The sequence below is a fragment of the Kwoniella newhampshirensis genome, chromosome 11, assembly GCF_039105145.1.
Source record: "Kwoniella newhampshirensis strain CBS 13917 chromosome 11, whole genome shotgun sequence".
Classification (NCBI taxonomy): domain Eukaryota; kingdom Fungi; phylum Basidiomycota; class Tremellomycetes; order Tremellales; family Cryptococcaceae; genus Kwoniella; species Kwoniella newhampshirensis.
The window spans coordinates 823448-838673 of NC_089964.1; the positions used below are offsets into that span (position 1 = coordinate 823448).

The window sequence follows — 15226 nt, forward strand, 5'->3', positions numbered from 1 at the left end:
TCTGAAGTGTCTGCTTATTCACTCGTCAACGCCATGAACCACCCGCTCAACCTCTCCGCGACGTCATCGTCTGTTGAGACCTCCCTCGTCCTCACACTAAGACCGTCCAATGCCGGCAGCGTAGTCGGCGCATCCGATGGCGCCAGTAGCTCGTAATCTACCCTGGCGTAGAAGCCCTCGTCTGTATGGCCTCGCATGATTGATCCCATCACAGGTCTCAGATACATCGAAGCTTCGGGCCACTGTTTGTCAGGACCCCATCCCTATTGCTCAGCTTACCATTCTCTGCGTAGGAAGCTTATCTATGTCAAACCATTGTGGCGTCATCTCTTCAGTCCTGAGACCGTCGTCAGATAAAATCACTACCCGACCTGCTCACTCGATGGGCACACCGGTCCAAGAAAAACACGCAAAAACAGAAATTTTGATCATCTGCTTGCGCATGCCCTTCGCCCCACCTTTCAGAGGGCGAGATGTGTACAGTGTCCCCTTGTGATATAAAGCGTCCTCGTTGGCGCTGATGCCAGACTCCTCCTTTGCTCGCCATCAGTCGCGGTAGAAGTCATCCGAGTGTATACCCACGTATAGCTCTCGCGCTGCGCACTGCAGCATGGTCTCGCCTGGGTCACGTTTCCCGCCGAACCCATTGTAGAGGCCAACGCCCATGCCTCTGCGCTTCATACCCAGCAATACCTGAAGCCGTACTCGAGATTCAGCCAATGACATCATTGTGTCATATCCGCTGCTCACCTTGGTATGGTCAACATCCACAACAAAAATCAAGCTATACTCTTGATCAGATCGGACGATCTCTTCTGGCTCGCCCCACCCATACACCGGCTGTTGAAAGGCAAAAGGCGCTGCCGCCAGCCTCAGCTGACGGAATTCGGGAGGTGAGTCAGGCTCTATAGTCATTGCAGTGTAAAGCTATGCGATCAACACCAAAGAGAAGAGGGTTTCACGACGCTGCACAGGTCATCTTCATCATCTCGAGTTGACATCACGTGATCCGATCCCCAACCTCCACGCAAGCTATCAACGTCATCTTCCATTCTCTCTGAACGACGACGACGACGACGACGACGACAACAACAACAACAAACACAACACAACCACACGTCTTCCAATCTATCGAACGCCACGGCTCGTACTAACCAATTACATATCTACCCTCAATGGCCGACTTCTCTGCTGCTTATAATTCTATTCCTCCAGTCACGCGGTCTCTCCTCGTGGGTACCGCCCTTGTCACCTTGTATGTCGTTCTGTGCAACCTACCCGGAGCTTCAGCTGATAGGACCCAGCCCATGTCTACTCGGAACCACTTCGCCGGCCTCTGTGAGTATCTCCTCTCTGAGGACAGCCCACAAAAATGATTTTGCTTGCCACAGGTCGCCCTTGTGTGGAAAAGGGTCACCACTTCGTATCAGGTGTGTGGATCTCTCGTATCTCTCACAGGAGAAGAGACGTCTTACCCTCCCTTAGATATGGAGACCAGTATCTTGCTTCTTTTTCGGAGGTCAGTGAGCTCAAGGAAAGCACATGTTTGCCTCACTGACGTGAAACATAGGGGGCGGCTTCCCTCTTCTGTATGACTTCTTCTTGATCTACCGCAATTCCTCTGCAATGGAACGAGACACATAGTGAGCGATCTCCCTTGTATACGGCTTCACGTCTAATCATCTCATCATCGCAGTCGCAACGACACAGCCGAGTACGCGTGGCTTCACGTCATGCTGGCTACCTTCATCCTTGTGAATACCATTGTCTTCCCTGCGTGTACATCACTTGCATGCTAATCTATTTCCTCAGGTTTTCAACATCCCCCTCGGCTTGCCCTTCCTCTTCCGATCGCTGCTGCATGCTCAAACATATGTATGGTGCCGCTCAAATCCGACCGTCAAGGTGTCCATCTTCGGACTCATTACGATTCCTACTAGTCGTACGTCCTGGGACGCATCATTCGCCCGATTTTTAGACACAAGCTGCCTCCTCAGTTGACACATCTACACAGTCTATCCTCCAGCCCTAATTTTACTTGACCTTCTCACCGGTGGCCCCATGAAAGCCTCGGGTGGCGTCATTGGTGTACTTGCTGGGCACTTATGGTGGGCTTCCGATCCAGCTCTCCAGTGTCCTCATCTGGTCCTCTTTCTGCCTCACTCGACCTATTTTGTCCCTGAAGTTATCGACGATCGTTCTCTTCACCAAGGGTCACCTGTTTGCTGTGCTGATAATTTCTGCAGGTGGTTCCTTGCGACATATCTACCCTTACATGCCCCTACACATCTTCGACGCTCAAATCCACTCGCTCCTCCATCCTTTTTCCGCGGGTTATTTGCGCCTACGAGCCGGTCCACATTTGCTGTACCGGGGCGCACCTGGGTGCAAACACCGGCTGCAACGACGGCCCGTCCGTCTCCAACTGAAGCAGTTAGGCATAGGTGGGGAGGAGGACAACGTTTAGGTGGAGAGTCGTTATGAGACCTACCCTAAATATGTTCACATGTGATCCGTCGCGAAAATCCAGTTGGACTTGAGCTCCTCTTCGCGCCCTGTAGCCCGCGTGTCAAGTCAATGTTGTGTTTCGCTCAGCAAAGCCCAATCCCCGATAATTGAGCTTCGTCTTCCGGCTCTGACCGGGGCGTATCGGTCTTGAGATGGTTCCATGTTCGGTCGTTCGTGTACTTCTGGGTGCGCATTGTCGTGTTGCGAACGTCAGAGAGTTACGTCGTTCAGCTTTTATGTGGGGTGTGAGCAAGTTACAGGTAGTAGATAGATGCCTATTGCCGTGTATCTACAAGCGGATCCCAAAAATGGCGGATATTGACAATTTGAAGCACCAGAGATACCCGGGACTCTTGGAACAGAGAGATCAGAAAACTTTACCACATCGCCAACTACTGCCAAACTTCGCTAAACATGTCAATACATCTTTGAATCGGACTTCCTTAATCTCACAAACATTGTAGAATCTTGGACAAGAAGTTAGGTGTATATTTGATGGAGGGGTCTGCTTGAGTTGGCTCCAGCCCTTGAATTTCAAGTCAGAGATTGAGTGCTTTGTCGACACTGCTGCCGTCAACAAGGTGTCAGTACTATTCAAGAAGTTCAATATCAATAACAAGGACGGCCGAGAATGAAGCAAGAAATGGTGCAGCATTCACCGTATGGCATCACACAAATGGGGTAGGCTTGTGGTCCCTGGTCAGGGAATGCTGGACCTCCATGGTATCACTCTCAATAATGTCTTTGTTGTTCTCCTGCAACCTTGTGGCGGTCGGTAAAACCCCTGCCCCCCTTGGACTTTCTCTCGCATCTCCGGCACTCTCCAGGACGGCAATGGCTCAGTGTTACAACCCAACCGGAAGGGTGTCACGGAACTACACTGACCAATGAGGTTATCCGTCGTTCAGCTCACAACACAAAAGAAGAAAAGCCTACAGTCGCTAATGGGCTCTCCGTTTTATATACGATGGCAAAGTTGGCAAGAGTTGGGCTAAGTCGTGTTCTAACTTGAGGATTCACTGATGAGAACAGCCAAGTACGTGTTGGTCGATGTATCAAGGTTATTCAAGATGATATATATTCAAAGGTACTACGATAGGACAAAAATCTAGAATCGACGGGGAACTCCTTTCTCCTTCTACTACGTTCATGTATATATGCCTTTCTTCGCACAAGTTCGTCAAACCTTGCATGTGTAGCAACATTATCGCCGGATATAGAAGGAAACCTCGAGTGGCTGAACAATTTGTGAATTTACCGTATGTGGTGAATAGGGTTGATAAGTTTGCCGACGTTTCGGTTCTTTCTCTGATGAATGCCATTTTGTTCAATTGTTTGTCAAACTCCTGGGAACTTTGTCGGGAGTTGGCCTTACTGGTATATGATCGTGACAAATTGGCCTTGCTGGTACACAATCGTGGCAAAGGGATACTAGGACGATGTATGTAGATAGACTTGGATTAGAAAGGTAAACCGTGGACTTGTGTAAGGTCACGGGTGAGTGGTGTGTATCTAAGAATGATCACGGGCTAGCTGTGAGGAATACTCTGGTATCATTGATAAATGTTCTCCCAGGGCGTAGTGAGAACGACTGGCTGTTAGAACGGTTCAGTTTGGTGTATTCACATCATCTTTAACACTGCCATGTTTCGAGATTGCAGTTGATCGTGCATGGGAGAAGGAAGCGGCGCATGACTTGCCTTGACAGTAAAGAGTAACAAGAGGTATGATGGCACCATACAAATTATCAGATCGGAAATGCAGCTCGGAATATTAGCGCTAGTAATGCGACCGATAATAAGGACCAAGATATGAAATAGATATGAAACGTCCATGGGTTGCTTCCTTTATGTGCTACAACAGCCTCTGTAGACGGTAAAAACGTCTCGGAGAGATCCTCGGTAGAGAAAGATTAGTAAAGATGGCAACAGACTGGCCTGATAGTTTAAGGTACAAAAAGACCTCCTTGGTAGAAAATTTTTGATCCTTTTCCCCAGGGATAAAATTATCATAAGTCACATTTTGACCTCACCACTCCTCTCAGTCAATCTCAAGCATCCTTGGTAAATCCTTTCAGGCTGGACATTATCACCTTCGACCAATTCATAGGTACCCCAGTGTCACGATTGCATACCAGTAAGGCCAACTTCCGACAAAGTTCCCAGGAGTTTGACCAGCCGAACCAAGCACGCACCATGGGGATCCGTGCACACCTTGTGATCACGCAGGATGGATGATGTCATGTAGACACACAACTACAGTTGTAAAGCACATTTGGATCACATCAGCCCAACTTAGAGCCAAACAAAGTCACGTGACACGATTGCTCGCGGGGACGCTTCGCTAAAGGAGGGGGCGACTGTCACGATTGCATACCAGTAAGGCCAACTTCCGACAAAGTTCCCAGGAGTTTGACAAACAATTGAACGAAACTGCATTCATCGGAGAAAGAACCGAAACGTCGACAAGCTTATCAATCCTATTCACCACATACGGTAAATATACAAATTGTTCAGCCACTCGAGGTTTCTTTCTACATCCGGCAAAAAGATCGCTACACATGCAAGGTTTGGCGAACTTGTGCAAAGAAAAGGATATATACATGAACGTAGCAAAAGGAGAAAGGAGTTCCCCGTCGATTCTAGATTTTTGTCCTACTGTAGTACCTTTGAATATTATCATCTTGAATAACCTCGATACATCGACCAACATTTACTTGGCTGTTCTCGACAGAGAACCCTCAACTTAGAAACACGATTTAGCCCAAGTCTCACCAACATCGCGTATCTTGGTCCAAGTCGGGAGCACATCAACGATAGTAGACTTTTCATTGGTTGCCTTGTAAGCTGAAACGATGGACATCCCCGTTGGTCGGTGTAGTCCCGTGACACCCAGCAAGCAAAACACTGACCGCAATATCCTAAACTTCCCTTTTCTATCTAACTTTTCATGATTGGATGTCATCAAGCACAGATTGTTACAGGCATGACCGTCTTGGTCATCTAGGCGTTGCAGATGTTATGCGATTAACACTTCATGACGATCCCCCAAGAATCAAAGTCTCTGCATAGCTTACCAGAATACTCTCACTCTACAAAAATATTAGCGGTCATCATAGGAAGACACCTATCAGTGATGCCGGAGTACTTCTCATGCACTACTTGCCCTTGACCTTACACAAGTCTACGGATTACCTTTCCAATCCAAGTCTATCCACGTACACCATCCTAGTATCCTTCTGGACGGGTCGTAACAAGCAGTCTAAGATAGAAGTCAGGTACACAATTATGTTGAGATAATAATTGCATGCTCAGAGAAAAGAAAGAAGAAGAGAATGGAAATCTGCGGATAGCTAAGTACGGTACCGCAACAGCGCTGTGCAAGTGTTGTAGCTTTCACGTAAGCGACTGATCATTCAATTCCGACACTCCCCCTTCAGATCGCCGTTGAATACCAAGTAAGCTACAAAGTTGAGAGAAAGTATGAGAAGGCAAGGACTTTGCAAGGAAGTCTGCTGAATTATCGGCAGAAGGGGACACATGAGAGGGAGATTGAAATATCTTGAACCTTTTCTCTTACAAACTGATGACGCATGGCTATGTGCTTGGATCGTTTGTGATTGACTGGATTCTAAGCAAGTGCTATTGATCCGGCCTTGTCATTGAGTAAAGGAAGAGGATCTTGGCCCAGTCCAAATTGTAGATTGTTCAGAAGGCGTTGACACCATGTTGCTTGTTGTCCGCATCCGCTGATGCCACGTACGCCTCTGTAATCGAAATAGCAACAGTTGTGTCACGATGGGCAATGTGGCCACAGTCAATGAGCCTTATCACACAACGGGACAGCACGATATGGGGATAACTGTTGAGATAATAATTGCATGTTCAGAGAAAAGAAAAGAAGAAGAAGAGAAAGTTAGATCTGCGGATAGCTGAGTACGGTACCGCAGTAGCGCTGTGTAAGTGTTGTAGCTGTTACGTAAGCGACTGATCATTAATTTCCAACAATAACGAGGACAATAACGAGGACAACGAGGATAACGAGGATAATGAGGAACTTGATACGGATATTCAGAAGGGCTTGATGCAGCTCTAGATAGACTGAAGTACCACAGCGATATCATCAAACAAAGAGGGAGGTACTAGGTATAACTTTCAATTGAGAAATCACTAGGGAAAGACTAGAACAACGAGAACTGAGACAATGTATATATATCTCCACTAACCCTTCTGCCAGGATGCGTAGAACTTCAATCAACTATTCCTCCTGTTTCCAACGCTCAACTGTATCCAATGTAACACCCTTTCCCTCGGGCTTTGGCGAGTATATTGACTTGTGCTTGAAGATAATGAAGATGTCAAAGATATCGAGAGGATTATACTTAACGATGCACTATTCGTGGTCGTGGCGGAATGGCCGTCATGACAGGTTCGAACCGTTATCTCCATCATTTATGTCCTGTGCCCGTACATCCAATCCCGCTAGTTGTTTTCAGCAAGGCGCGCTGAGGACTGACAGGTAGGGGTGTTGCAGTTGGGAATGATGTTGACGCCAAATCCTTAATTGAATGGTAATGGTATTGTCCGATAGAACGGTTCAGTTTGGTTCATTTCACAATCTCTTATCTATTTTATATTTGGGTCGTAACTATCGGTCGCATTTCTAGTGCTGATATCTCGAGCTACATTTCCGACCTGATATTTTGTACGATATTTTAGCGCTACTTTTCAGGTCGTAATTTCAGCGCTGAAAACTCGGTTTGTTCCCTAATTCTTTTCAAATCTTTGTACTTTAAAGCAGCCCTTCTGGGAAGCTTTATGACGATCCCCCCAAGGATCAAAATATCTGCATACTTTACCAAAATAGTCTCCCTCTACAAAAGTATCAACAGTTGTCATACCTCTGCTAGGAAGACGCCTATCAGTGATACCAGAGTAGTCCTCATAGCTAGCCCGTGATCCTTCCTAGTGACACACCACTCGCCCGTGACCTTACACAAGTCTACGGATTACCTTTCTAATCCAAGTCAATTTACGTACGCCGTCCTAGTATCCCTTCCGGACGGGTCGTAACAATATGTCAAGATTGTTGTCATGATGGCCATTCCACCACGACCACGAATAAGCCTTTATTACGTAAACCCTCTTGATATCTTCGACTTCTTCGATATCTTCGAGCACAACTTGATATACTCGCCGAAGACCGATCTAAAGGGCGCTGCAGGTGAACAATAGAAACAGGAGGAAGTTGATCGATGTTCTACGCATCCTGGCGGATGGAATAGTGGAGATATATATACATAGCCTTAGTTCTCGTTGTTCTAGTCTTTCTCTAGCGATTTCTCAATTGAAAGTCATACCTAGTACCTTGCTCATCGTTCAACGATATCACTGTGGTACCTCAGTCTATCTAGAACTGCTACAAGCCCTTCTAGATATCCGTGTCAAGTTCCTCGCTATACTCGCTATCCTCGTTATCCTCGTTATCCTCGTTATTGTCGTTATCGTCGTTTCCTCATATCGTATTGTCTCGTTGTGTGATAGGGCTCATTTACTGAGGCCACATTGACCATCGTGACAATTGCAGTTGGAGAGTTGTGGTGACCGATGGTTTCCATTCTGCATACTTCTCAGATCGGAACAGCTGTGATGGGTGGAGCAGCACGGGCCATACTCCTTACATGGAGTTGCGCCCCTGAACAGTCTGTCCAATGAGTCGGTGACAGCTAAAGGAGATGACAACCGTACTCGAAATTGGATGTCATAGGGGTGAACGGGGCTGGTTGAAAGTGGAGATAGAAATGCTCGATGGCGTGCGAGTATTGCTTACGCTGAGCTTTCAACTCCCATGATACCAGCACCACCACACTCAGTCATAATAGAAAGTGAAGAGGGCGAAATGTGTGCACAATGAAATCAGGCTCTCACACAACTCATCCGTGCTAAGAGTCAAACGCATTTCACGAGGGACAGAAATTAGGACTAGTATTAAGGATGTACTTCAGTCGGGCCTGATGTTTTAATAGCAGCCCTCAAAACACCGTGAGTGGCAAATACACGCTGGACATGCATCTGATCTGAATCAAGTGTCGAGCTTTGTCAGCCTCGAAGAGAGAAAGGCACTGCTGCTCCCGGAGGTGGAATCGGCAGTGTGACTTGTGGCTTGAGGTGTATATCATGTCGGGGCTGTGGGGACGGCATTGTACAGAAATTTGGCGCCGAGCGGGTTTTACGAGTGTCATCAGCCGCGCTTCTGCTGAGCAGTTCCGTGCTTTACCAGCTCCAGCTTAAAAGCACAACGACCTGTGACTTTCAACTCTGTTAACCGGTGCCAGTTTCCCTCGATCATAATATGCTGGTCGAACGCCCGCTCCCCGGCCGATCTGACTGATACAACGCATTGTCATCAGACAAGAGAACAAGAACTCGAAGCTCGGGCCATACCCAGCATAAGCGGGTGGTCGCCATACATGATTTGCGGCGAGCCAGCGCAAAGCAGACAGTGAAAACATCGCCTCGGGATGACTGATGTGTAGAAAGCGAACAGTCATTTGGATCTCATGGACATGTGATGCTGAGGGAAGAAAAGGCGGTGGATAGGGCAAGGGGGAGATCTTGGTTTGAAGATCCGAACAGAGTCGTGAAAGGGAGTTTCGGCCTGTGTTCTTGATGACATTTTGAGGCTGCTGGCAAGCGGTGATATTGGGGCCACCTAGGATCAATGGATCGCTCTCGGATGACCGGCTTGGCGCGTTCGCGGCGCAAAGGAGCGATGACAATGTAGCTGCATGCGTCCATTAGTCCGATCAAGATCCAGCAAGGCGGTCCGTGCGATGAGAGCCAACACAGCGGATGAGGCGGCAGACGGTGCAAGTCCGTAAGTAAGTTATGAGTCCCGACGTGACGTCAGCTAGCTACGCAGGTGGAAAGTCAACAATGTCATCGATGCGATGAGCATGAAAGAGTTGGATTGGGTTCTCACACGCGACTGTCGGCGTTTCCAGGCAGTTTGACTGGTGTGCCAAGAAGGAGAGAAAGGCATCTCTATCGGGACCGAGTGACAGGGTCTGGGACTGATTGCGAATGTGACAGCTGCTCACTTTACGCGGTTTCCGATTACGTGTGTCTTTCTACCATGATGCTCTCGCCCGTTCCGTAAAGCAACAAGGACCAAGAAAACCCAGGCCAAGGTGCAGTGTGATTGTCACAGAAGCAATAATGTACGCGTAAGAAAGAAGAAAAAGGGGTTTGGATGGGAGAAACTGACACGTGTACGAAAAAGGACCCTCTACACCCTTTTATTGTTTCAGAGTTGAGCAAGGACCGGGATGTTTGTTTTACAGGGTCGGTGGGGGAATTCCCGAGTCTCTCTCCCTTCTCTCCCCTTTTCCCCCACGCGATGTATGTTTTTGTTTTACATCCTAGTCCAGGTTTCCCCTCTTTCCCTTGTCTCCTTTGAGTGTGCGCACAGATCTCTCTTCTCTGTTGGTGTTGATTTCGTTGTTATTGTTGTTGTTGTTGTTGTTCGTTCGTATTGCTGTGCTGCGGAGGACACCTATACACATATACACACACACACACACACACTCACACCCATCATGTACAATAACATTCCTTTCTCAACGCCGCGTTTCATCAGTTCCTTCCATTTCCGCTTTTTCTTCATTCCACCCCTTGTTCTCGGATCAGCACCTCGGTCTCCTTTCTCTTTCGCATTCTTGCATTGTTCATGATCACTCACGTTCCCCCAATCGAGCACTCCATCTCTATTGACATTGACCGATCAGCGATCGTCTGTCCCACATATACATAGATCATCATATCACGCTCATCTCACGCTCATCTTACGAAGCTCGTTCTCGCCTCATCACCGAGCCCTCTTCATCACGATCACGGATACGTCAACGTTGACAAAACGAGCTGGTGCTCAGCCTTTTGATCCCCATCCCTCGATCACTCAACCACCCAGAATTCTTACCCCTTTTGCATCTGTTGACTCGACGAAATCGTTGTCTTACTTTCTACTCTTTTCACTTTTCTTCTCAAAAACACATCACACTCTTTAACGGATCCAACTTGACGACCCCACGATCTACTTGACTCCTTACACAACACTAACAAAATGAAGCTCTTCATCTCCACTTTGACCGCTTCAGCCTTCCTGGCTCTGTGTAGCTCCGTTGTCGCTCACACGGAAGCACTAGACGCTCGATCCCATCATCTAAAGCTTCGACAGTCGAATGGTACAGATCTCGTCAACAACGGAACCGCTCTTGATGTCACTGCTCTCTCAAACAGTACTCACGTCATCACGAATGCCACTGCGATCGCCAATGTCACTTCCCCTACGGTCAACGCCACTTCCACAGTCGCTAACTCCACCTCCATCGATGATGACGACGACGAGGATTGTGACGATGAAGACGATGGCACATCCGCACCTTCGGCATCTCTTGTCTCTCCGGCTGCAACGTCTTCTGCTCCCGCTGAGCCCATCGCTGCCTCTGGAGGTGGTGATGATGATGATGATGACTGCAATGACGAGAAAAGCGGGGAGGATGCCGATGACGACAACGACGATGAGGATTGCGATGACGATGATGGAGATGATGAGGACAGTAGCTCGTCGAGTACTGCTGTTGACGCTGCCACCAATGCGTCCAGCTCGCCCACCACTTCCTCTGGGTTTTACTCGATTGCGGCTCAACCGACTTTGATGGCTTCTACATCGACTCCGACCCCGAATAGAATCGGGGCGGTGCATGCTGTAACCAGTGCTGCAAACACTGACGAAGGCTGTGGAGGGGTGAGTACAGTGGTAGCTTCACACTGCTTGCGGCTGACCTTGTTGGCTCAGATCACCACGGTCTATAGGACGGTTACTGTCACTCAAGGATCTGCCGCGGCCGCTGGTCCGACTGATGCTGCTGCTGCCGGTGCTGGCAAGCCCACGCGCTCCTCAGGAGCAGCTCCAGGAACCCCCACTGTCGCGGCATCTGACTCGGCTCCTGCAGTGCCTTCGTCAGCGAGTGATGGATCCAATCAATCCACGCCCAGTCCAGCGGCGGGAGTTCTCGGCGATGACGATGACATCGATGACGACGATGACGACGTGAGTGAAGGCCAGCTTGAGGAGACGTAGGGATCTTGACTGACGACCACACAGCTTGAAGACTGTGATGATGACGACACCGACGATGGGGATGAAAACGAGATCGTCCCTTCTACTGTCATGGCTGCTGCTACTGGCACTAGCTCCCCAGCGGCGACCCCATCCAACAGTGGGAGCACTACCTCTGATGATGACGGCGGCGCCGACGAAGAAGACTGTGACGATGAAGAGGACGACGGACAGCCTTCGACCGACGCTTCTGTGACGTAAGTGTAATTAATCGCCTCAGGCTTCCTAGCTGGAGCAATTGTTTAACGCGACCTTCTTAGCAGATCCTCCTCGCTTGTTGCAGGTCCCACCAATATCGCTGCTTTCGGAAACTCCACCGCCGGTTATCAGGCCATCAACGGGACCGAGAACGCGATTCAGATTGGCACCACAGAGGTCAGTATCATGGCGAACAGCACTGCAATCAGCAACACCTATTCCAGCTACGTGTCAAGCTCGCCTCCTGCTATCACCAGCGCTGCCTCGCTGGCTGAGTTGTCGGCAAGCACCACCACGACGGCATTTGGTCCTAGTGTCACGCAAACCAGCTCTGCGATCTTGGGAACCGAGCCAGCGTCGTCATCATCTACCGCGACCGAGTTTGTATCGTCCTCCTCAAACACGCAACCATTGTCTGAGATGGCTACTCAGTCAGGCTCGACTTCCGAAGCAGGAATTACCATCACCGCTGCTGATGCCACTGGTGTTGGCAAGCGTCGTATCAGTTTCTGGTAGCTTGACCATAAGTCATCAATGTGCTCATAGCTACCTGCCTTTTCTTCTCTCTTGTTTTACCCCATTTCGCTTTCTGCCCGCATGACGGACAATTCGATGCTTAGATACCCCCTATTGATAGTGTGCGGTCTGAATGCTAGCCATGCAGGCTTGCGAGTGGGAATCAGATGATGCAGTATTGAATGCTGCGACTGTCCGCTCGATATGCGAGTGCATATTCAGAAACAAGAGGTACGAGTATACACTAAAAGTTCGGTCACAGCGGCGTGGCTCGTTGGGTTGACGGGGCTGTGGCTTTATCCACAAGTCGCTCGGCATCCATCCACCGCTACACTCAGTCAGCATATCGTTGAGATATCATTCACCGAAACACTTACTGCCTCCCCTTCTCAAGTCATTCATTGACATAAAACCACCACCCCCGCCACCTCGACCACCAGGTCCACCAGGTCGTCCACCACCACCACCACCACCACCGCCGCCGCCGCCGCCGCCGCTGCCGCTGCTACCATTACTTCCGCTTCCGCTTGGACCCCCTGTACTTCCACTGCCACCATATTGTCGTCCTAGATCGCCGGACGTTCTTGTCGAGGGATTGGTCCACGACGCTGGATCGACAATGGGCTGTTCACGGAGAGTCAGTCTTCTCGCATGTGCAGAACGACCAGAAGCTTTGACTCACGCTGACAAGAGTCTCGAAGAAGAGGTAGAGCAGTGTAGCGTAGTCCGATATGGAGTGGGCGATCTTGCTCGTCAGAGGCTGTGCTCCGAGGGTACCGGAGGACGACACGTATGTCGGTTTAGATGCAGACATTGCACGTACGTGTTGACTACAAAGTACGCGGTGGCAGAATATTGTCGAAGGTGATGTGAAAAGTATCAAATGGTGCAGATGCGATAAAGAGATGAAAGAGGCAGGTGGAAGAGAAGATAAAGTTCTGATGATGTTCTGCTGATATTCGCCGCCGAACGCGATGATGGCTTCCTTCCAATCAACAAAACAAAACAAATGCAGTCAACCAGATTCAATCCATCTCTCGTCCATTTCCGACTGTTTGAAACGATCACATGTCCTCTTGATATCGTATCAAAATCATCCCATCCTTCTTGTCTCCCATCGTACAAGGTCTTCGCATCGATCTGATCTGCACGAATCACTTGTTCATTTTATAGTAATCAATATCACTATCTTTCAACTATTTCAAAGCTCCGATCCAGGCAAGATCGCGTCCTTCTCTCTGAACCGTGCATCTCAGCTATTCGACACAGGATAACCATTGGCCCCTGGTCTGACTGATCAACACGAGTGGAAGCCCTGTCTCCCGGAATAGAGGAGTCAAAATGGGAGCCAAGCCGGTACGTTGCGACGGCTTGAAACCTCGACCGACGCAGCCTTGCTGACCTGTCACTCAGCTGTCTCGGAAATTGGTGGTTCTGGGAGATGGAGCTTGCGGCAAGGTGTGTGTTGTGTCTTCTGCTGGATCATGAGAACGACGTAGCAGACACATTGACTTGTTGCTACTAGACCTCCCTTCTAACAGTCTTCACCAAAGGTCAGTGCGAGCTCTCGAGCATGACAGAAATATGCTGACGGTTCAAATTCAGGCTACTTTCCCACTACATAGTGAGTGACCTCCACGACATCTGTACAAGCATTCATGCTGATCTTCGCTCCCCAGTGAACCTACCGGTATGCTTCATTGTCAAGACTTATTGCGCGTGCCGCTCATCCGTACGCTGTGCAGTGTTTGAGAACTATGTCGAGATGATGCAAGTCGAAGATCAGATGGTAGAACTCAGTCTATGGGACACAGCCGGTTGGTCGTGCGCTGCTTATTCTGGCCATATACTGATGCAACTCGAGGGCACCCAGGACAAGAAGACTTCGACCGATTGCGCTCGCTCTCATATGCCGATACACATGTCGTGATGATATGCTTCTCTGTACGTATAAACGGTGCTGATACGCTGCAAAGATCTGACAAGCCTTCATAATCCAGGTTGATTACCCAGTGTCACTGGAAAATACCGAGTCAAAGGTGAACTGTTTATCGAGCCAAGCCTCTGAGGTGTAATCTCACAGTCGATCTCTTGTGCAGTGGATACAGGAAGTCCGCGAGTATTGTGACGGAGTGAAAGTGATCTTGGTTGGTGCGTCGGCTAGATCGATGGTTGTAGTCTGGTGCTAATGGGATGAGCAGCGCTAAAGTGCGATCTGAGAGATGATCCAGCCGTCAGGGAGAAGCTGTCGAGAAGAGCAGAGCACCCTGTGACATACGACGAGGGTCTTGCAGCCGCCCGAGCCATTCGCGCGAACAGATACCTGGGTGAGCAACTCCCTTCCCTGGTGTCTTGTGTGACTGTTGGCAAATTGACAGTGCACCTGTGCGATCTAGAATGCTCGGCCAAACATAACCGAGGCGTGCAAGAAGCGATATACGAAGCAGCAAGGGTAGCCGTAGGTAGCCGACCGAAAGGTGGTGGTGGAGGGGGAGGAGGTGGTGGTGGTGGTAGTAGTGTGACAAACAGGTTCAAAGCGGATAGTTGGAAGGAGGGACGATGCGTGATATTATAATGCCCATTCGAGCAACCCTAGTGATTGTCTGCCTCGTATGAGAATCATTATGGTAGTAACCATCATTGAACGCCTCGGAACCATGTTTGTTGAAGTGGCTAACGTTAAGCTTGCAGAGGTCGTCCCAAAATAAACCTCCCCGTCGTCGCTGTTTTCATCCATTCATCTCCCAATTGATCTTCCCGTGTCACATAAGTCAATGAACCCTTCTGCTCAGTCATCACTTTGCTAGTCATCTAATTCACACCT

General features: G+C 49.1%; 6 protein-coding genes across 6 annotated transcripts; 3 read left to right on the top strand and 3 right to left on the bottom strand.

Moving 5' to 3' along the window:
* Positions 1–14: 14 nt before the first annotated feature.
* On the bottom strand, positions 15–227 carry IAR55_005479 (uncharacterized protein; the record flags this gene model as incomplete). Its single annotated transcript, XM_066948570.1, has 1 exon — positions 15–227. One exon carries the CDS (start codon positions 225–227, stop codon positions 15–17), a length of 213 nt encoding a protein of 70 aa, XP_066801138.1.
* Positions 228–270: 43 nt separating this feature from the next.
* IAR55_005480 (uncharacterized protein) lies at positions 271–915 on the bottom strand (the record flags this gene model as incomplete). Its single annotated transcript, XM_066948571.1, has 4 exons — positions 271–337; positions 380–534; positions 583–693; positions 751–915. 4 exons carry the CDS (start codon positions 913–915, stop codon positions 271–273), a joined length of 498 nt encoding a protein of 165 aa, XP_066801139.1.
* A 260-nt stretch (positions 916–1175) lies between these two features.
* IAR55_005481 (uncharacterized protein) lies at positions 1176–2484 on the top strand (the record flags this gene model as incomplete). Its single annotated transcript, XM_066948572.1, has 9 exons — positions 1176–1255; positions 1305–1338; positions 1392–1430; positions 1486–1519; positions 1571–1643; positions 1697–1754; positions 1813–1942; positions 2015–2108; positions 2247–2484. 9 exons carry the CDS (start codon positions 1176–1178, stop codon positions 2482–2484), a joined length of 780 nt encoding a protein of 259 aa, XP_066801140.1.
* An 8145-nt stretch (positions 2485–10629) lies between these two features.
* IAR55_005482 (uncharacterized protein) lies at positions 10630–12402 on the top strand (the record flags this gene model as incomplete). Its single annotated transcript, XM_066948573.1, has 4 exons — positions 10630–11313; positions 11365–11619; positions 11674–11885; positions 11952–12402. The coding sequence occupies 4 exons, from the start codon at positions 10630–10632 to the stop codon at positions 12400–12402; spliced, it is 1602 nt and encodes a 533-aa protein (XP_066801141.1).
* A 296-nt stretch (positions 12403–12698) lies between these two features.
* Positions 12699–13216, bottom strand: IAR55_005483 (uncharacterized protein; the record flags this gene model as incomplete). The annotated part of the gene is made up of 3 exons (XM_066948574.1): positions 12699–12730; positions 12780–13026; positions 13085–13216. The coding sequence occupies 3 exons, from the start codon at positions 13214–13216 to the stop codon at positions 12699–12701; spliced, it is 411 nt and encodes a 136-aa protein (XP_066801142.1).
* Positions 13217–13743: 527 nt separating this feature from the next.
* On the top strand, positions 13744–14977 carry IAR55_005484 (uncharacterized protein; the record flags this gene model as incomplete). Its single annotated transcript, XM_066948575.1, has 11 exons — positions 13744–13758; positions 13816–13860; positions 13928–13955; positions 14008–14026; positions 14082–14092; positions 14148–14219; positions 14276–14346; positions 14403–14441; positions 14502–14553; positions 14604–14729; positions 14799–14977. 11 exons carry the CDS (start codon positions 13744–13746, stop codon positions 14975–14977), a joined length of 657 nt encoding a protein of 218 aa, XP_066801143.1.
* Positions 14978–15226: the final 249 nt, after the last annotated feature.